Here is a 21,432-nt window from a genome sequence, read left to right on the forward strand (position 1 = left end):
GTGTTGTTCAGTCAGTGTCTGTAAAGCCGGTGGTAAGATGTTCCACGGGGGGTTCATCGGGTCTTACTTTGGCCACATCGGCAAGTGGCCATCTTCAACGAGACATGTTCCCCATGCTGATCTTCTAAAAAAGATGTCACGTTCTGTGTAAGCCTGTAGTCGTCTCTCTGTTTGCGTCACTCTGGAGATCACTCCTTTATTACTTTCTTCGTGCTGATATTATTATTATAGTATTATTATTATATTATCATTTTATTTATTATTGTTAATATTGTCCTCATCATTATTCTATTTCAATTGAATACCACCCACGGAATCAATAACGATCGTACGACCCATATAATTACAATTTATAATGTAATTTATGATATTAGATTGTTTTATATTATGGTCAATGAATTCATAAAGCAAGGTGTAGTAACATGGTGCAGGGTTTTCGAACCATTGCATCAATTGCACCAATCAACCGGAACATTGCAAGACATTTTCTTTGCTGAATTGCTTTTTTGCTCAAATGAAACGCAGGGTTTTCAGTCAAATTCCTCTTCCTCTTCCCCACCTTCTCCGTCCTCCTCAGGGGAAGCGTCTTGGTATTGTTGGAACTCGGACACCAGGTCGTTCATGTTGCTCTCGGCCTCTGTGAACTCCATCTCGTCCATGCCCTCGCCCGTGTACCAGTGGAGGTAGGCCTTGCGGCGGAACATGGCCGTGAACTGGTCCGAGAGGCGTTTGAACACCTCCTGTATGGCCGTGCTGTTGCCGATGAAGGTGGCAGCCATCTTGAGGCCGCGGGGCGGGATGTCGCAGACGGCCGTCTTCACGTTGCTGGGGATCCACTCCACGAAGTAGCTGCTGTTCTTGTTCTGCACTTTGGTAATTTCTGACTCGACCTCCTTCATGGACATGCGTCCTCGGAACATGGTGGCGACGGTCAGGTATTTTCCGTGGCGTGGATCACAGGCGGCCATCATGTTCTTGGCATCAAACATCTGCTGGATCAGCTGTGGCACGGTGAGCTGCACGTACTGCTGGCTGCCTCGGCTGGTGAGCGGAGCGAATCCAAGTAGGAAGAAATGCAGCCTGGGGAAAGGAATCATGTTTACAGCCAACTTCCTTAGATCGGCGTTGAGTTGCCCGGGGAAGCGCAGGCAGGTGGTCACTCCGCTCATGGTGGCAGAGACCAGGTGGTTGAGGTCTCCGTAGGTGGGCGTGGTGAGCTTCAGGGTGCGGAAGCAGATGTCGTACAGGGCCTCGTTGTCGATGCAGTACGTCTCGTCTGTGTTCTCCACCAGCTGGTGGACGGACAGCGTGGCGTTGTAAGGCTCCACCACCACGTCCGACACCTTAGGAGAAGGCACAATGCTGAAAGTGTTCATGATCCGGTCCGGGTATTCCTCTCGGATCTTGCTGATCAGCAGAGTACCCATCCCTGACCCGGTTCCACCTCCCAGGGAGTGGGTCATCTGGAAACCCTGGAGGCAGTCACAGTTCTCTGCCTCCTTCCTCAAGACATCCAGGACAGAGTCCACCAGCTCTGCTCCCTCAGTGTAGTGGCCCTTAGCCCAGTTGTTACCAGCGCCGGTCTGGCCAAAGACAAAGTTATCTGGTCTGAAGATCTGACCAAAAGGACTAGACCTCACGGTGTCCATGGTCCCTGGTTCCAAGTCCAACAGGACGGCCCGAGGAACATACTTTCCACTTGTCGCATGGTTGTAGTAGACGTTGATTCTTTCCAGCTGTAGATCGCTGTCCCCGTTGTATGTTCCGGTGGGGTCGACCCCATGTTCGTCACTTATGACCTCCCAAAACTTGGCTCCGATTTGATTGCCACATTGGCCCGCCTGCATACTCACAATTTCCCTCATTTTCCTTGAAGTCCAAAACCTCTATCTATATTGTATTTAACTATGTTGAAGTCTAAAATAAACAGTACACAATAATAATTATGGAGGAATTCTCACACTACAACCACTTACATACCGTACCTGGTCTGACGTCACAAACAAAATAAACACAAGATATATATATATATATATATATATATATATATATATATATATATATATATAAAGAAAAAAGCTATACGCAATATGCACAATAAGCCATAGAAACACAGCTGACCAAACTTGAGAGAAAAAAGAGACTGGAGATGACGTCAGTTTATTCGTTACGCTGATTGGCTGAAGGCGTTGTCTGTCAACGCTGTACTCCCGCAGCATTAGCATGTATTAGCATGCATTAGCAGGTCCAGCGTCTTCTGCACAAATGAATGGAAAAGCGATTTCAAGGGGGAGTCGTTAACCTATACGATAATCCCAGGTGTGAATAGTGGATCGAAGCTAGGCAGGCTTCTATAGTAATCGCTCAGTGAATTCGCAATAATTGGGAGATCTAAAGGTGAGCTTCAGTTCTTGACCGTTTCCCATGACCCTCCTAACATATTGCCGAATTTTCGTGGAAGAAGAAAAACGGTAGAAAAACAATATAGGGGCCAATCGCCCCTTCAGGCTTGGCCCCTGAAATGTGTGAATGAATAAACAAATGAATAATATAATAAATAATATTGAAATGAATGAATCCATCCATCCATCCACCTTCAACTGCATGGCAGGGGCGTCCTCCTCCCTGAGCCAAGGCTAGGCTTGACTGCATACCTCGTGTATATGGCCTACTGCGATGCAGGATTGCAGGTGCACCTGCATCGCAGTGAGCTTCTCAGCTAACCGTTGCGGCTGGATGGTGTTTAAGGAGCTGAAGACGTTGAACTACATGATTCATCCGGTGTTGCCGTCGGTGTCAAGGTCAGTGAAGGTCCTGTTAAGCAGGAAGATGATGTTCACCTGCGATTGCAAACCCAGGTGGGTCTGAGTAGTCCCTAAGCCGTGGGTTCAGGTGAGCCAGAACCAATCGCTGAAAGAACGATAGCAACTGACGTCACACATTAATGTTTATTTTGTGTGTGTGACGTCAGACTCAGAAACGTGGTCAGTAATATAAGGTGTTGCAGCGCCAACATGGCATTATATTTCTTTAACCTTAGTTTTGAATAGTCAAGTCATCTAGGTATCTAAACATAACAGTTATAGACTGAGAGAGACATACCTATAGACAGAATGAGGGAAATCGTGAGTATGCAAGCTGGCCAATGCGGCAATCAAATTGGCGCTAAGTTTTGGGAGGTCATAAGTGACGAACATGGGGTCGACCCCACTGGGACATACAACGGGGACAGCGATCTACAGCTGGAAAGAATCAATGTCTACTACAGCCATGCGACAAGTGGAAAGTATGTTCCTCGGGCCGTCCTGTTGGACTTGGAACCAGGGACCATGGACACCGTGAGGTCTAGTCCTTTTGGTCAGATCTTCAGACCAGATAACTTTGTCTTTGGCCAGACCGGCGCTGGTAACAACTGGGCTAAGGGCCACTACACTGAGGGAGCAGAGCTGGTGGACTCTGTCCTGGATGTCTTGAGGAAGGAGGCAGAGAACTGTGACTGCCTCCAGGGTTTCCAGATGACCCACTCCCTGGGAGGTGGAACCGGGTCAGGGATGGGTACTCTGCTGATCAGCAAGATCCGAGAGGAATACCCGGACAGGATCATGAACACTTTCAGCGTTGTGCCTTCTCCTAAGGTGTCGGACGTGGTGGTGGAGCCTTACAACGCCACGCTGTCCGTCCACCAGCTGGTCGAGAACACAGACGAGACCTTCTGCATCGACAACGAGGCCCTGTACGACATCTGCTTCCGCACCCTCAAGCTCACCACGCCCACCTACGGAGACCTCAACCACCTGGTCTCTGCCACCATGAGCGGAGTGACCACCTGTCTGCGCTTCCCCGGGCAGCTCAACGCCGACCTGAGGAAGCTGGCTGTAAACATGATTCCTTTCCCCAGGCTGCATTTCTTCCTACTTGGATTCGCTCCGCTCACCAGTCGAGGCAGCCAGCAGTACGTGCAGCTCACCGTGCCACAGCTGATCCAGCAGATGTTTGATGCCAAGAACATGATGGCCGCCTGTGATCCGCGCCACGGAAAATACCTGACCGTTGCCACCATGTTCCGAGGACGCATGTCCATGAAGGAGGTCGAGTCCGAAATTACCAAAGTGCAGAACAAGAACAGCAGCTACTTCGTGGAGTGGATCCCAAACAACGCCAAGACGGCCGTCTGCGACATCCCGCCCCGCGGCCTCAAGATGGCCTCCACCTTCATCGGCAACAGCACGGCCATCCAGGAGATATTCAAACGCCTCTCGGACCAGTTCACGGCCATGTTCCGCCGCAAGGCCTACCTCCACTGGTACACGGGCGAGGGCATGGACGAGATGGAGTTCACAGAGGCCGAGAGCAACATGAACGACCTGGTGTCCGAGTTCCAACAATACCAAGACGCTTCCCCTGAGGACGAGGGAGAGGGTGGCGAAGAGGAAGAAGAATTTGACTGAAAATCCCTGCGTTTAGTTTGAGCAACAAAGCGAAGCAAATGTCTTGCAATGTTCCGGTTGATTGGTGCAATTGATGCAATGGTTCCAAAATCCTGCACCCTTGTTGCTGCACCTTTGGTTTTATAAATTAGTGCACCATAAAATTAAATACATAATAGGCTACACAATAAGGTATGCAACACATAATAGTAACGATGTTAATGATTAAAACAATGTTAATGAAAGTCATGATAATATAACAATAAAAGTAGTGTTCATCATCATGAAGAAGGAAAAGGCGACACATGAGATCTTCGGAGTTCTTCGGACATCTTCGGACGTAGACGACATCACCCACGACAGAAAGATGAAAGACAGCTACAGACAGACTGTGAGACAGTACACGGAATATGAATAATTACAAAATCATCTGGGAACATCTTACCCAGGCTTTACGGACAATGAAGACGGAGGGCTGACACAACATCTAACCAGATGCTCCACTAACCTGAAAGCAACCCTCAAACCACACGAGAGACAACAGGCAACACACACACACACACACACACACTTCGACTCGATCAGTTGTTCAGAATTAAACGTTTTACGCGAAAACCAACGAACCTGAAGGAACCAGGCTCGTTCCTGGACTAACCAGGCAAGGTGCGCGTGGGTCGAATGGAGGAGGACGGTGAGTGAAAGACGTCTTCGTTACCTGGAGCATCTGGACCAGTTAGATGTTGGAGAGTTAGATCCAAGATGGGGAGAAGCTATGCCCAACGTTATGGCCCAATAACGTGTTTCTGTCCGTGATTCATGGGCCATAAAAGGCGTGACCATGAGTAGGACCTAATATATATTTTGCACTATATGTATTTTCATTTCAATGTTTCAAGTATTGTTAACAACTATTTACTATTATTATTTATCACTATATATATTACTATTATTATTATTATTATTATTATTATTATTATTATTACTAGTATTATTATTACTAGTATTATTATATTTATTATTATATTTTGCACAAGAGGACAACATGACAATAATAAAGCCAAGATAATAATGAGAAGAAACCCCGCGATGAAGAATTACGATAATAATAAGATGAGAGCCATCGAGGGATTAGTACAGCAGCAATAGGGAGGGCTTATATTAGTGTCTGATCATAGAAGGCTGTGAGGCATAACCTTTTATCAATATTGTATATATTTGTACAGGAATGACTACAGAACCAGACCTGCCGAAACACCTTTAGTTTTATTTAGTTTGTTTATGTATTTTTATTTAGCCTTATTGTCCATGTCTTTGTGTATGGCGCGTAAAGCCGCTGGAAATAAGCTCTTGATGGAAAATACTGTACCGACACTGACTGACATTCTTAGATATCGTTTTATTGTTATGGTCATATTCTGTTCTCCATGGATACTGTATTGTTTTACTGTTATTAATCATCATATTCCGTTCTTTTGAGATACTGTAATTTTTTACTGCTAGGATTGTAGTCTTATTCTTAGCGGATAATTTTATTGTTACCAGCGTAGTAGCCATGTTGATGAATTGAATACATATAGGACCACAATGGAAACGAGTCCCCAGGACTATTTTTGCGTTATCTTTTTAGCCTTCATGTCCGACTGTACCACATGCCGTTTACATTTCAAGGGGGAGTAGTTAACCTATACGATAATCCCAGGTGTGAATAGTGGATCGAAGCTAGGCAGGCTTCTATAGTAATCGCTCAGTGCATTCGCAATAATTGGGAGATCTAAAGGTCAGAGGTCCTTTGACCAACGACTGTGAGCTTCAGTTCTTGACCGTTTCCCATGACCCTCTAACATATTGCCGAATTTTCGTGGAAGAAGAAAAAACGGTAGAAAAACAATATAGGGGCCAATCGCCCCTTCAGGCTTGGCCCCTGAAATGTGTGAATGAATAAACAAATGAATAATATAACTAGAAAAAGTGCCCTTCTGGGCACAGGTCTCCACCAGGAGCATAGGAATGTTTAGGAGTAATATAAACATGTTTTTTGTTTGTTTGTTCCAATCTTTGCCAATCAGGATGGAATATGGGAAATGGTGCAGATCCGTGTTGATCGCACGCATGCACAATCCACCTGTTGGTGGCGCTATAACAGGCCAATGTGAAATGGGTGGGCTATATTCCTCAGCCTAGTAGGAAAGTGCGTGAAAGATTTCATGTCAAATTGCACGCTGCGTTCATGATTTGAGGCTTTTTGTTCAAAACAGGCCAATCCTGCAAAATTTGAAAGCCAATGTTAGCCAATTAGGATGGAATATGAAATATCAGACACATCCGTCTTGAGCACATGACTATGGAGATACTGTGTAACGATTTGCGGGATTTTTGGACAAAGTCCGGAGGAGTAATATCCAAAAATGTGTTTTACAAAAGTCGTCCTCCTGGTGGCGCTCTAAAAGCCAGATGTGAACTAGAGAGACTGTGTACCAATTTGCGCGATGTTTGGACAAAATCTGTAGGTGTACTGTGCAAAAACTTGTTTTGCACAAAGCGGCCTCCTGGTGGTGCTATAACAGGCCGTTCTGGAAATTTTGGGGCAGAGGTTCATCGTTGGCATCCAGGGAGTGTGTGTGCAAAATTTGGCATCGACCGGGTTAACGGTGCCGGAGATTAGCTGCTCACAGACACACGGACGGACGGACGGAGTGCAAAACATACTCTCCCCCCATGCCTTCGGCCTGGTGGAGACAATAATAATATTGAAATGAATTAATTAATCCATCCATCCATTAATCCACCTTCGACTGCATGGCAGGGGCGTCCTCCTCCCTGAGCCAAGGCTAGGCTTGACCGCATACCTCATGTATATGGCCTACTGCGACGCATACCTCATGTATATGGCCTACTGCGATGCAGGTGAGCTTCTCAGCTAACCGTTGCGGCTGGATGGTGTTTAAGGAGCTGAAGACGTTGAACTACATGATTCATCCGGTGTTGCCGTCGGTGTCAAGGTCAGTGAAGGCCCTGTTAAGCAGGAAGATGATGTTCACCTGCTATTGCAAACCCAGGCGGGTCTGAGTAGTCCCTAAGCCGTGGGTTCAGGTGAGCCAGAACCAATCGCTCAAAGAGCGATAGCAACTGACATCACACATTGTTTATTTTGTGTGTGTGACGTCAGACGTGGTCAGTAATATAAGGTGTTGCAGCGCCAACATGGCATGCATTATATTTCTTTAACCTTAGTTTTGAATAGTCAAGTTTCTATGTATCTAAACATAACAGTAAAATACTGAGAGAGACATACCTATAGACAGAATGAGGGAAATCGTGAGCATGCAGGCGGGCCAATGTGGCAATCAAATTGGCGCTAAGTTTTGGGAGGTCATAAGTGACGAACATGGGGTCGACCCCACTGGGACATACAACGGGGACAGCGATCTACAGCTGGAAAGAATCAACGTCTACTACAACCATGCAACAAGTGGAAAGTATGTTCCTCGGGCCGTCCTGTTGGACTTGGAACCAGGGACCATGGACACTGTGAGGTCTAGTCCTTTTGGTCAGATCTTCAGACCAGATAACTTTGTCTTTGGCCAGACCGGCGCTGGTAACAACTGGGCTAAGGGCCACTACACTGAGGGAGCAGAGCTGGTGGACTCTGTCCTGGATGTCTTGAGGAAGGAGGCAGAGAACTGTGACTGCCTCCAGGGTTTCCAGATGACCCACTCCCTGGGAGGTGGAACTGGGTCAGGGATGGGTACTCTGCTGATCAGCAAGATCCGAGAGGAATACCCGGACAGGATCATGAACACTTTCAGCGTTGTGCCTTCTCCTAAGGTGTCGGACGTGGTGGTGGAGCCTTACAACGCCACGCTGTCCGTCCACCAGCTGGTAGAGAACACAGACGAGACCTTCTGCATCGACAACGAGGCCCTGTACGACATCTGCTTCCGCACCCTCAAGCTCACCACGCCCACCTACGGAGACCTCAACCACCTGGTCTCTGCCACCATGAGCGGAGTGACCACCTGCCTGCGCTTCCCCGGGCAGCTCAACGCCGACCTGAGGAAGCTGGCTGTAAACATGATTCCTTTCCCCAGGCTGCATTTCTTCCTACTTGGATTCGCTCCGCTCACCAGCCGAGGCAGCCAGCAGTACGTGCAGCTCACCGTGCCACAGCTGATCCAGCAGATGTTTGATGCCAAGAACATGATGGCCGCCTGTGATCCGCGCCACGGAAAATACCTGACCGTCGCCACCATGTTCCGAGGACGCATGTCCATGAAGGAGGTCGAGTCCGAAATCACCAAAGTGCAGAACAAGAACAGCAGCTACTTCGTGGAGTGGATCCCAAACAACGCCAAGACGGCCGTCTGCGACATCCCGCCCCGCGGCCTCAAGATGGCCTCCACCTTCATCGGCAACAGCACGGCCATCCAGGAGGTGTTCAAACGCCTCTCGGACCAGTTCACGGCCATGTTCCGCCGCAAGGCCTACCTCCACTGGTACACGGGCGAGGGCATGGACGAGATGGAGTTCACAGAGGCCGAGAGCAACATGAACGACCTGGTGTCCGAGTTCCAACAATACCAAGACGCTTCACCTGAGGACGAGGGAGAGGGTGGCGAAGAGGAAGAAGACTTTGACTGAAAATACCTGCGTTTAGTTTGAACAACAAAGCGAAGCAAATGTCTTGCAATGTTCCGGTTGATTGGTGCAATTGATGCAATGGTTCCAAAATCCTGCACACTTGTTATATAAATTAGTGCACCATAAAATTAAATACATAATAGGCTACACAATAAGGTATGCAACACATAATAGTAACGATGTTAATGATTAAAACAATGTTAATGAAAGTCATGATAATATAACAATAAAAGTAGTGTTCATCATCATGAAGAAGGAAAATTCGACACATGAGATCTTCGGACATCTTCGGACGTAGACGACATCACCCACAACAGAAAGATGAAAGACAGCTACAGACAGACTGTGAGACAGTACACGGAATATGAATAATTACAAAATCATCTGGGAACATGGAACATCTTACCCAGGCTTTACGGACAATGAAGACGGAGGGCTGACACAACATCTAACCAGATGCTCCACTAACCTGAAAGCAACCCTCAAACCACACGAGAGACAACAGGCAACACACACACACACACATCGACTCGATCAGTTGTTCAGAATGAAACGTTTTACGCGAAAACCAACGAACCTGAAGGAACCAGGCCCGTTCCTGGACTAACCAGGCAAGGTGCGCGTGGGTCGAGGAGGACGGTGAGTGAAAGACGTCTTCGTTACCTGGAGCATCTGGACCAGTTAGATGTTGGAGAGTTAGATCCAAGATGGGGAGAAGCTATGCCCAACGTTATGGCCCAATAACGTGTTTCTGTCCGTGATTCATGGGCCATAAAAGGCGTGACCATGAGTAGGACCTAATATTTTGCACTATATGTATTTTCATTTCAATGTTTCAAGTATTGTTAACGAATATTTACTATTATTATTACTATATACTATTACTATTATTATTATTATAACCACGACGACAAAGCTAAGATAATAAGATGAGAGGCATCGAGGGATTAGTACAGCAGCAATAGGGAGGCCTAATATTGGTGTCTGATTATAGAAGGCTGTGAGGCATAACCTTTTATCAATATTGTATATATTTGGTTTGAGCAATCTGTACAGGGATGACTACAGAACCAGACCTGCCGAAACACCTTTAGTTTTATTTAGCCGCTGGAAATAAGCTCTTGATGGAAAATACTGTACCGACACTGACTGACATTCTTAGATATCGTTTTATTGTTATCGTCGTATTCTGTTCTCCATGGATACTGTATTGTTTTACTGTAATTAATCATCATATTCCATTCTTCTGAGATACTGTATTGTTTTACTGCTAGGATTGTAGTCTTATTCTTTGCGGATAATTTTATTGTTACCAGCGTAGTAGCCATGTTGATGAATTGAATACATATAGGACCACAATGGAAACGAGTCCCCAGGACTATTTTTGCGTTGTCTTTTTAGCCGACTGTACCACGTGCCGTTTACATTTCTGACTAATGATAGTTTTATTGTAATCGTTGTATTCTATTATTCGTAGATACTGTATTGTTCTATTGTTATCATTGAATTCCATTCTTCATAGATGCTGTATTGTTTTATTGCTGTCATTTTATTCCATTCTTCATAGATCCGATACGGTTTTAGTGCTGTCATTTTATTCCATTCTTCATAGATAGATATTTTAGAATATTGTTATCATTGTATTCCGTTCTTCATAGATATTGTATTGTTTTATTGCTATCGTTGTATGCTATTCTTCATAGATGTATGTTTTATTGCTATCGTTGTATGCGACTCTTCATAGTTGTATGTTTTATTGCTAACGTTGTATGCGACTCTTCATATGGACTGCAGTTATTGTGATGATGTATACTGGCGACACTGCATTGATTTCAGACGCTGTGATGGTGCTTGTACTGCAGCGACAGCACTGTGACCATTCTCCTTTGTGCATAGCGCAGTGCAGGATGCTCCCTCTGGTGTACGCTGTCGTATACCATGCTCCCTCTGGTGTACGCTGTCGTATACCACAGATCGAGCTCTTCGAGAGTCTCTTCATCGTCGATATACAGTCGTCAGCTCCTGATAGTGATTTTCTGATATTGTTCTTCATTGTTGATCTTTAGTTATCGGGTCGCTACTCCTAGCTGTAGCCTACAGTACTTTACTCCCCCCCCCCCCCCCCTGTATCTGTACTAACTAACTGCTGTTCTGCCTCTGGTGACTGGATTTCCTCCCCGTGGGATCAATACAGGTCTATTGGTCTGTCTATCGTTGAGCTTTGAGTCGCAGGCTTCGAGACAGGAAATCTCCACCAGCCGTTGCTACTGAAACAAGCTTGTGAATTAATTGTGTTTTGACCCGATTCAACGCTTGATCTTGTCGGAATGGGCACCGATAGACACATTGTTTCAGTAAGCAACTGTAGTTCACCTTCTTTTTTTTATCCTGTATAGGCATATGCATTTTTTTATTTCATTTTTTATTATATTTTTTATTTGAACGTTTGTGTGTGTATTTAATGTATAATGTATTTTTTATTTCTTTAATTTTTTCATTTTTTTATTGCTATCATTTTCATGAGATAACATCACAATACTAACTAATGATGAAGCTGAGTCAATAGGGCAGAAAAGGCCCCATGAATGGTTGCAATAGCAACATCGACGTGACAATAATAATCATAATGCTAAGATAATAACAAGAAACATAATTATGCCCTGTGAGTGATTTACTATTGGCCTATAGCAGCAATAGGGAGAGGGTCTACGTTATTGAATATAAACAAAGGCATAACCAAATACCTTGTGCAATATTGGTTTGAGGAATAAATATATTATATACAAATAACTCGGTAAATACTAGTGCCAATACACCTTTTTTTGTTTGCTATTTAAAGTTTTATTATATTTATTACACATGGTCACAAATGTGACCATTAAAGCCCAGACAATGGTGTTTCCCAGGGTGGTGCTTGGCTCTGGTCATTCTTTTTTTCCCTCCCTCTCCCCAAGCACCTGCTGTGGTAAATATGTAGACATAGCACTATAATAGCATTTTATGTAGACAGCACTAAAGTATGTATATGCATAGTTTCATTATATTCCACTGTTACGTTCCTAGCTTACGTATGATTCACGAGAACTGCTTTTTTCGATGTATTGCCATGTTTTTTTGTTCTTGCTTAATGTAAATCGCTCTGGATTAAGAGCGTCTGCTAAATGCCTAAATGGTGTAAATTGTAAATATCCAGCAGGGAGGGGAGGGGCTCACTGTGATCCTCCATAGAAGTGACTTTGAAATATATTTCAGAGCTTTTTTTTTTTTTGGTTTTTACATTTCTTTTAATTGTACTCTTTCTGTTGACACTGATTAATAAGCGGACACGGGGAGCTCCGCTCAAGAATTTTAATGTATTCATGTACAAAAGGCAAGAGCCTGTATTTGTATGATGCCTTACATTAAGATCTATGCTGCCGCTGCTGCGAAATGAATGCTTAACTTAACTTAACTTAACATTGAAGACAAAAAGTGAGGACGCAAATTGTGATTGGGTGGAATGAGATGATATGTGATGATAAGAGCACCCCTCACTTCACAAGGGTGTGATTTTTTTTGTTCAAAGGAGTTTCACACAGTTTCCTTTGGTGTTGAGGGAATTTCTCACTTGAACTGAGTTGAGTCAATGGGTCCCTAGACATGAACAATCAACGAGGTGCCACGAATGGCGCAATGGCCACATCAAATATGGCCGCATCGGCTATGATGAAAATACAACTTATTTTGTTTCTGGGTGTATTTGCGCATGTCATTTCTCCATTTTGACGTGTGTGGAATTCATTTCTGATACTAATTTAATCGTTTTGGGTGATATTGACCTCGAAAGGTCATGGTCAAGGTAATTTAGCTATAACAAAGACATTGGCCATAGCTTGGCCATTGTTAGGAGTAAAAATAAGTGCAATAAGTCTACTTCAACTAATTCTGACATTTATAATTCATTTCTGATATTGTTTTGACCATTAAGGATCATCTTATCATTGAGATATCAATATAAATCTTTTTATTCAATAGCTCAAATACGATTTTTGTCTTTACTTTCACTTTTATTGTATTTTTTGTAATCAGTTGTTTTATTTATTATAACAAAAGAAATGAACATACATACAAATATAACAATTCTAAATGTCCCCCTTTAACTTTTATTTTAATTGGGTGCTTTAATTCGAACATAAGTCTATGACAAAATAAATGTGGTATACAAACAAAATAATAACACAAAATGAAATAACACTTGCCCAACCATACCAAAGTGGAAGCTACCTCATTCCAACGAGGAACCACAGAAGACACCAACAACCATTCTGAAAGAGTAGGAATTAGTTTCGTCCAAATACATGGCCTATAGGCACATAGGAGTATGGACAATGCTAAGGAGCGGGGCATGAATGTCCAGGAGATACTGATGTGCTCTCAGCATCTCTGATGCATCTCCAACCTATCCAAAGTCTACTGTTGCCACTCATGTTGTGGTAGATTTTAGAAAATTACTATCCCATGCTGCTATAGGGTTATAAGTATAGGTCGGGAGTGTTACATTTGCTACACATATAGGATTAATTTGGGCGTTTGAGTCAGTTCAATGGGAAAATACATTGATTAAACAAAAAAGATACAAGATACATTTGTTAATCATTCTTCTTCTCCTCCTCTGCTTTGTCTGTGACCCATAGCACTTACCCTAACCCCTTAGATAGCATTTCTGTTGGCTTAGATAGCATTTGACACAGACTTATAGCATGTTATGTAGACAGCACTATAATTGTATTGTATATAGTCATAGCACGCCATAGTACATATATATAGCATAGTAGTAAATATGTATAGTTTATATGTATAGTGTATGTATAGTTTCATTATATAGATATTCCACTGTTACTTTCTTAGCTTACGCATGTTTCATGACATTGATAAATGCTTTCATGTGATGTATTCCCATGCTTTTGTTCTTGCTTACATGTAAGTCGCTCTGGATTAAGAGCGTCTGCTAAATGCCTAAATTGTAAATTGTAAATTGTTGTGATGGCGAGTGGAGGAGGAGTGGTGGTCTCTGCCTGCTCTGTGGTGTCCTTGGAAGGGCCTGCTCCGCTAGTGCCAAACTCGTTCATCCGGTTGGGATCCACCCGATAGATCCAGCGCTGGTACAGGTAGACGAAGAACACCACATCATCTCTGAGGCATCCTATCCTGCACATCATGGGCATCTTGATGACAAAGGCAAACAGGTCATCAATGAAAGTGTTGAGTGCCTTGTAGGTGAGCATCCTCCATGGGAGGTGAGCCACCGACTTCATCTTGTAGTTGATGAACAACTGTGGTGTCATTGTAATGAAACCAGATGTTAACAAGAAGCCATAGAGCATACTGAGTACCCATGAGTACCATCCTTTGTGCTCCACATAGAGTAAACTGTAGACGGCATAGCAGCCAAACAGAGGATACAGCAGCCATGACAGGTACCTGAAGGCCATGTCATCATAGATTTTAGTCGAGGACTGAACATATGTGGACTTGTCTTTGAATACCAGTCGTGGGATTGGCCCAAAGATTTTGTTCTCTCTGTCCAACTTGACATCCATAACCTTGGTAATCTTCCAGAAGTCGATTTGGAGGCCCATGAAGACGCTGACCTTGACAACAAAGTTGATCTCGTTGTCAAGTATGTAGAGCAACACTACCAGGGACTGGAAAACACCGAAGGCGATGGAGCGCACTGACAGGCCTTCCAGAGATTGACGGCTATTCCAGAACTGGAACTCAAAGATACTGTGTCCGATGGAGACAACCGATGTCACTCCCAAGAGGTAGGGGTTGGTCTTGACAGAGTCCTGGTCCTCATCAGACTGCTCATAGGTGTCTTCAGGATTCTGGGCCGCGTACAGCGGCCAGCGCCACAGGGACAGCGGGCAGTAGGAGAGGCGCAGTGGCACTGTCTTCAGGGTGTCATTGACAGGATAGTAGTCCTTCTGGAGGTTCCAGTAATCATTGAATAACACAATGGGGTAGTAGTCCCCACTCACAGCCTCAAACTTAACATGTTGGTCAAGTGATCGGGGGACCGAGCCCTTCACCCAGGCTGTATGGTCATCCACCATGTTGATGGTGAGGTTGGGGTGCCAATGAGAGATGATCTCCTGTGAGTCTACAGGACCATGGCTCTCTGTCCGCTTGGTCACTTCGGGATCTGCTTCTGTCTCTCCTGTGAGTAGATTCTTGGTCTTCATGAACTTTCTACGCTTGTATTTATTCAGCATTCTTGTCGAATGGACTGTTGCCAGTCTACGATAGAGCGCCTTGCGTTTCGGGTCTGGGTGGAATCCACTTTTAGTGAAGTAGACATGTATGTAAAGGGAACCATTGTGCTGCACAGGCTCTGGGATCTCCATCTCCTTGTACTGCTCATAGCAGCCGCATCCCCATCCTCCCCTGTGGCCCAGTCTCCATAGACCAGGTCTCTGTGGAACCAGAACAGGGCTTCAGTGTTGTTGAAGTCAGAAAAGACCTCGTCCTGGGAGATATAGATATACAGGTCCATGAGGGTATCTTTGGGGAAGAGGTTCCGGCTGGGTAATCTTGGGACCCCCGGCCCTCTACGGAACCAGCTGCTGATCGCCAAAATGATGAAGATTCTGAAGACGACACCTGTGATGAGCTGCCATGCTGCTGGAGGAGGATCCTGTGATGACCTGCCATGCTGCTGGAGGAGGATCCTGTGCGTTTTCAGCTGTCTGCACAGCTTGGCCATCTTCCGCTGCAGCAGTTCCATTTAAGCTTACCTCGCCGTTGCTCACGGGGGCTTCAGTTGCTTCACTCTCCTGCGTCGCCATCTTCCCTCTCTCTTGGTCGATTGTTGTACAATGTTATACAACCCTAAACTAATTTAGAATATACTCTGTAATTGAAAGACAGCTGACTGAACATAATATTGGCCAATATGTCAAATATGTAAATATTACATAATGGTATGAAATGGTATGGCGTGTATTACAATTAAACCACTTTGCAAGTCCTTCTTTGGCGTTGCTTACAGATCAGAACGAACGTGCATTGTGTCTCACTGTGACACGATGCAAACTAATGACCACCACTGCTCCACCCCCGGGCCGAATGTCAACAAATGCACATGTTCTCTCCCCCCTCCCCCCCAAGCTGTCAGTCTACACCGATGGGAACAGCCCCGTGCCAGAACTATTGATACTCGGCGATTCTCTTGTCAGATTTGCCAGACTGCCATGCGCCATTACTTACTGTTTAAGCGGTGGGAAGGTTGGCAACTTTATTGAACTCATCCCCATACTCTTGGACTGTCACCCCTCTGTTCACACTATCATCGTCCACACTGGGACAAATGATGTTATGGCCAGAAACTCAGCCAAACTTCATACAGACCTGGAAACCCTGTGTCTCACAGTTGAGAGCCTGGGAAAGCATTGCATTATGTCTGGTCCCTTCCCTAGCCTCTCCAAGAGTAGTGAACATTTCAGCCGTATTTTTAATCTTCATCAGTGGTTGGAAAATTTCTGTCTGGCTGCTGGCTATAATTATATTAGCAACTTTGACAACTTCTGGTTGAAGCAGTTCCTTTTCAAAAAAGATGGTCTGCATCTGAACCTGAAAGGCACTAAGCAGTTATTTGCTAATTTCATTCACTGCATCGCTTTTAAAGCAAATCCCCTCTGACGCAGTGAAAGTGCTATAACTCACTCCCCTGTCATCCGCTCCCCAAATCATATTCCTGTTCTTTTCAACCCCGTTACAACTGTCCCAAATAACAATCCTGTTGACACCCATCCATGCATCATCCCAACTATTATAGGCAACAGAATTCCCCCTACAGTATCCAATCACCATCACCCCAAACGCCGCGCTGAACTCTACCTTCTACGTCCACTGAGTCGCGCCATCTCACCATCATCAACCTCATCATCTATCAAATTAAACCTTGCATTATTCAACATACGTTCATTAACCAACAAACCAACATCTGTAAATGATATTATATGCAAAGAGAAGCTTGATGTACTGTTTTTAACAGAGACATGGCTTGGCTCTGATGGAGATATTCTGTTAGCTGCAGCATGCCCTCCAAATTATAAATTAATTCACTCAGTACGTGAAAGCAGAGGAGGTGGTCTAGCTAACATTTTTTCAGACACCCTAAAATTTAAACCTCTGTGTCTAGGCAATTTTACATCATTCGAATATCAGGCCACAATATTAGAGAGTCCATCCCCTGTGGTAATGATTAGTATCTACCGCCCCCCAAAGTGTAATAAAGCCACATTTTTAACAGAAATATCAGAACTTCTATCTATCTGCTCCACCAATCATGACAGAACTCTGATTACCGGAGATTGCAACCTGCACATGGACACTGCGTCGGATCCTGTAGCCAAGGGCTTCCTAGATCTATTACATTCATTTGATTTCGCTCAACACATTGTTGGGCCAACCCATAAACATGGCCACACCCTGGACTTGGTGATCACTAGAGGTCTAACCATCACTATTAACGATATGATCGAGAGGCCTGAGCTATCGGACCACCTTTTGCTGTGTTTCAGTATGGCTGTCCCTGATGTTGAGAAAAATAACACTGAATATACCATAACAAAGCGTTTTTTTAGCTCTTCTGCAGCCGACGAGTTCTCTCGTCATCTGGGCCCTCCCCTGCCCGATACTCCCCCAGTAAATGATATGGTTCAAATTTTTAATCTTAAACTAGAGTCAGCTCTTGATATAGTGGCTCCTTTTAAAACAAAAAAGAAACATAACACCAGAGTAACGCCCTGGTTAAATGAGCATACACGCTCACTGAAGCAAGAATGTCGTAGAGCTGAGCGAACTTGGAGAAAATATAAACTCACCATCCACTTAGAGATTCTTAAAAAGTCAACAGTCGCCTATAACAAAGCCTTGCGTCTAGCAAGGCAGGCATATTTCTCTGGCATTATTAATGAGAACAAGAATAATGCCAGAGCCCTTTTCTCTACCATTGATCGACTTTTAAACCCCCCCCAGTCCTACAAACAGTCATTCCCTGCCTCTAAAGCTAAGTGTAATGAGTTTGCATGCTTTTTTGATAACAAAATCTTTAACATTAGAGCTGATATTATGAATGGTGCTGCTGCTAGCGCAAACCTTCAAACAGCAGCTCATGGTCCCAGGGTAGATCTCTCCAGGGGGAGCCTATTATCGTTTTGCGCAATTGATGAAGACGAACTCCGCAAAACCATATCACAGATGACATCTTACTCCTGTTCATTGGATACAATTCCCACCACCTTTCTCAAAGAGGTCTTAGACAGTGTGATTGGAGATATCCTAAAAATTGTAAACAGCTCTCTACTATCAGGCATCTTCCCAGACTCACTGAAGACGGCCGTAGTTAGGCCCCTACTCAAAAAACACAACCTGGATCCCTCTGTTTTGGGTAACTATCGACCCATTTCAAATCTACCCTTTCTGGGCAAGGTTTTAGAAAAATGCATCTCTCATCAATTGGATATATTTATACAGAACAATAATGTGCACAACAAATTCCAATCTGGCTTCAGGAAAAGTCACAGCACAGAAACTGCACTGGTAAAAGTAATGAATGATCTTAGGGTGTCTGCTGACAAGAAACATGTATCCGTTCTCTTACTTCTAGATTTAACGGCTGCATTTGACACGATTGATCATTCAATTTTAATACAGCGCCTGGAGCACTGGGTAGGCCTGTCTGGTACGGCCCTGTCCTGGTTCTCCTCCTACCTCTCAAACAGAAGTTACTTTGTCAATCTAGCCAAGTTTGACTCAGAAAAACACAACATCAGCTCTGGTGTCCCACAAGGCTCGATTCTTGGTCCTCTGCTGTTCTCCTTATACATTTTGCCATTGGGTGAACTCATTTCCAATCACAGAGTCAATTTTCATTTCTATGCTGATGATACCCAGCTATATCTTTCTGTGGCCCCAGATGATCCCTGTGCTTTAGACCCGCTGTTGACCTGCCTGTCTAGCATCAAATGTTGGATGAGTGAGAACTTTCTCAAGCTAAATGAGGATAAGACAGAAGTTCTCATAATCGGTTCTAGCGAGCAAAAATAATCAATAATTAGCAGACTTGGCAACCTGACTGTAGAAAGTAACAGTACAGTAAAGAACCTGGGGGTTATTATTGATTCTGAATTGAATTTTAATTCACACATTAATCATGTTACCAAGATTGCCTTTTTTCACCTTAGAAATATTGCACGAATCAGAGCCTATTTGTCCTTGGACGATGCAAAAACGCTAATCCATGCCTTTGTTTTTTCTCGGCTTGACTACTGCAATGCACTTTTTTCAGGACTCCCTAAGAATACGACTGACAGATTACAACTTGTCCAAAATGCAGCAGCTAGAGTCTTAACTAGAACTAAGATGAGAGAACATTATTACTCCAGTTCTGGCATCACTGCACTGGCTTCCGGTTGTTTTTAGGATTGACTTTAAAATTCTGTTACTTGTCTATAAAGCTCTCAATGGTCTCGCACCTCCGTACCTCCGTGACTGCCTGCCTAGATATGTCCCTAGCCGCCCCCTCAGGTCCTCCAATGCTGGCCTACTTGAAGTGCCTAAAAAATGTGCACAAAAAAGTATGGTGAGGCAGCTTTTTGCTTCTATGGCCCAACAGCCTGGAATAAACTTCCATTCGAGCTCAGACACGCACCCTCTGTAGACATTTTTAAATCTCAACTCAAGACTCACCTCTTCACCCTTGCTTTTAGTTGAGTTTTATTTTTTATTTTTATTTTTTTTATGTGTTTTTATTCATTTTATGTTCTTATATTCAGTTTTGTTCTCTGCTATTGTTTTATCATTTTAACTACTTGTGTTTTATTGTATTTTATTTTTGTGTCCTGCCCTGTGAAGCACTTTGAGCTGCATTTATGTATGAAAAGTGCTATACAAATAAAGCTTATTACTATTATTATAAGTATGAATCCATGTGGATTCTTACTCACAAACATCAAAGAAAAGAATTGTAGCCCACAGATACTCCAGGTTAAAAATGTTACGCATTTTGAGAAAAGCCAATAATTCCCAGTAGGATGAAGGTAAACACTTGAAACTTCCTGGGCACGTATAGAGTACGTTTCTGCACACATACTGATGCAATGACGTCATGATGGCGTTGACCAATAAAGAGATAACGTGCATGTTACAACCATGGCAGCTCTCCCCTACCCGTTACAATGTGCTAGACCCCTGGGAGATGGAGTCTGTCCCCGTTACAATGCACTAGAGACCCCTGGGAGATGTAGTCTGTCCCCGTTACAATGCACTAGAGACCCCTGCAGATGGAGTCTGTCCCCGTTACAATGCACTAGAGACCCCTGGGAGATGTAGTCTGTCCCCGTTACAATGCACTAGAGACCCCTGGGAGATGGAGTCTGTCCCCGTTACAATGCACTAGACCCCTGGGAGATGGAGTCTGTCCCCGTTACAATGCACTAGACCCCTGGGAGATGGAGTCTGTCCCTGTTACAATGCACTATAGACCCCTATAGGAGATGGAGTCTGTCCCCGTTACAATGCACTAGACCCCTGGGAGATGGAGTCTGTCCCTGTTACAATGCACTAGAGACCCCTGGGAGATGGAGTCTGTCCCCGTTACAATGCACTATAGACCCCTGGGAGATGTAGTCTGTCCCCGTTACAATGCACTAGAGACCCCTGGGAGATGTAGTCTGTCCCCGTTACAATGCACTAGAGACCACTGGGAGCTACTGCTTACTATAGTATATAATGTTGCTATTGTTATTCTCCATGGGGATTTTTCTTATCTTATTTTACTTATTATCGTTATTGTTGGTACAGTATGTAGTCCTGTGGAAAAGATAATATAAAGAAAATACAAAGATTCAATTCAAAAAGAATATTCAAATAGGTCATATTTAAGCAGCGGTAGGGGGCCATTGCTGACATGACATTAATTTATAAATAAAAATAAATGCGTACGTAATGAGTAAATAAGAATTACGAGTAAATGAACCTAAATTAAATTGTGTAACAGAGTACCCCGCTGTAGAGGCTGCCCGTTCCAACAAGAAATAGAAGTTCAAGCATTGAGTTAAGTTAAAAACAGTTGATTTACATGTTGGTTTTAAAAGCAGCGACTGGCGGAGATCTGTGCTCCGTGGAGCACACCTTTGTAGTTAGATCTGTGCTCCGTGGAGCACACCTTTGTAGTTAGATCTGTGCTCCGTGGAGCACACCTTTGTAGTTAGATCTGTGCTCCGTGGAGCACACCTTTGTAGTTAGATCTGTGCTCCGTGGAGCACACCTTTGTAGTTAGCGGTAATAACAAAAGGCCTCGATCTGGGTCTTATCAAAATAA

The 21,432-nt window shown here is 44.2% G+C and overlaps 3 protein-coding genes and 1 pseudogene across 4 annotated transcripts; 2 read left to right on the forward strand and 2 right to left on the reverse strand.

The window, feature by feature from the left end:
* Positions 1 to 530: 530 nt before the first annotated feature.
* Positions 531 to 1,865, reverse strand: LOC310865876 (tubulin beta chain-like; the record flags this gene model as incomplete). The annotated part of the gene is made up of 1 exon (XM_083775084.1): positions 531 to 1,865. The coding sequence occupies one exon, from the start codon at positions 1,863 to 1,865 to the stop codon at positions 531 to 533; it is 1,335 nt and encodes a 444-aa protein (XP_083631210.1).
* Positions 1,866 to 3,108: 1,243 nt separating this feature from the next.
* On the forward strand, positions 3,109 to 4,448 carry LOC310865877 (tubulin beta chain-like; the record flags this gene model as incomplete). The annotated part of the gene is made up of 1 exon (XM_083775085.1): positions 3,109 to 4,448. The coding sequence occupies exon 1, from the start codon at positions 3,114 to 3,116 to the stop codon at positions 4,446 to 4,448; it is 1,335 nt and encodes a 444-aa protein (XP_083631211.1). The 5' UTR covers positions 3,109 to 3,113.
* Positions 4,449 to 7,730: 3,282 nt separating this feature from the next.
* Positions 7,731 to 9,065, forward strand: LOC310865878 (tubulin beta chain-like; the record flags this gene model as incomplete). Its single annotated transcript, XM_083775086.1, has 1 exon — positions 7,731 to 9,065. One exon carries the CDS (start codon positions 7,731 to 7,733, stop codon positions 9,063 to 9,065), a length of 1,335 nt encoding a protein of 444 aa, XP_083631212.1.
* Positions 9,066 to 10,897: 1,832 nt separating this feature from the next.
* Positions 10,898 to 15,892, reverse strand: LOC310865879 (putative lipid scramblase CLPTM1; annotated as a pseudogene). The gene is made up of 2 exons: positions 14,023 to 15,892; positions 10,898 to 11,022 (listed from the first exon to the last, which is right to left on the reverse strand). The product of its transcript is annotated as a putative lipid scramblase CLPTM1 (transcript).
* Between the last annotated feature and the right edge of the window lie 5,540 nt (positions 15,893 to 21,432).

This window comes from Protomyctophum parallelum (genome assembly GCF_964188405.1).
Source record: "Protomyctophum parallelum genome assembly, chromosome: 10".
NCBI classification, from domain to species: Eukaryota; Metazoa; Chordata; class Actinopteri; order Myctophiformes; family Myctophidae; genus Protomyctophum; species Protomyctophum parallelum.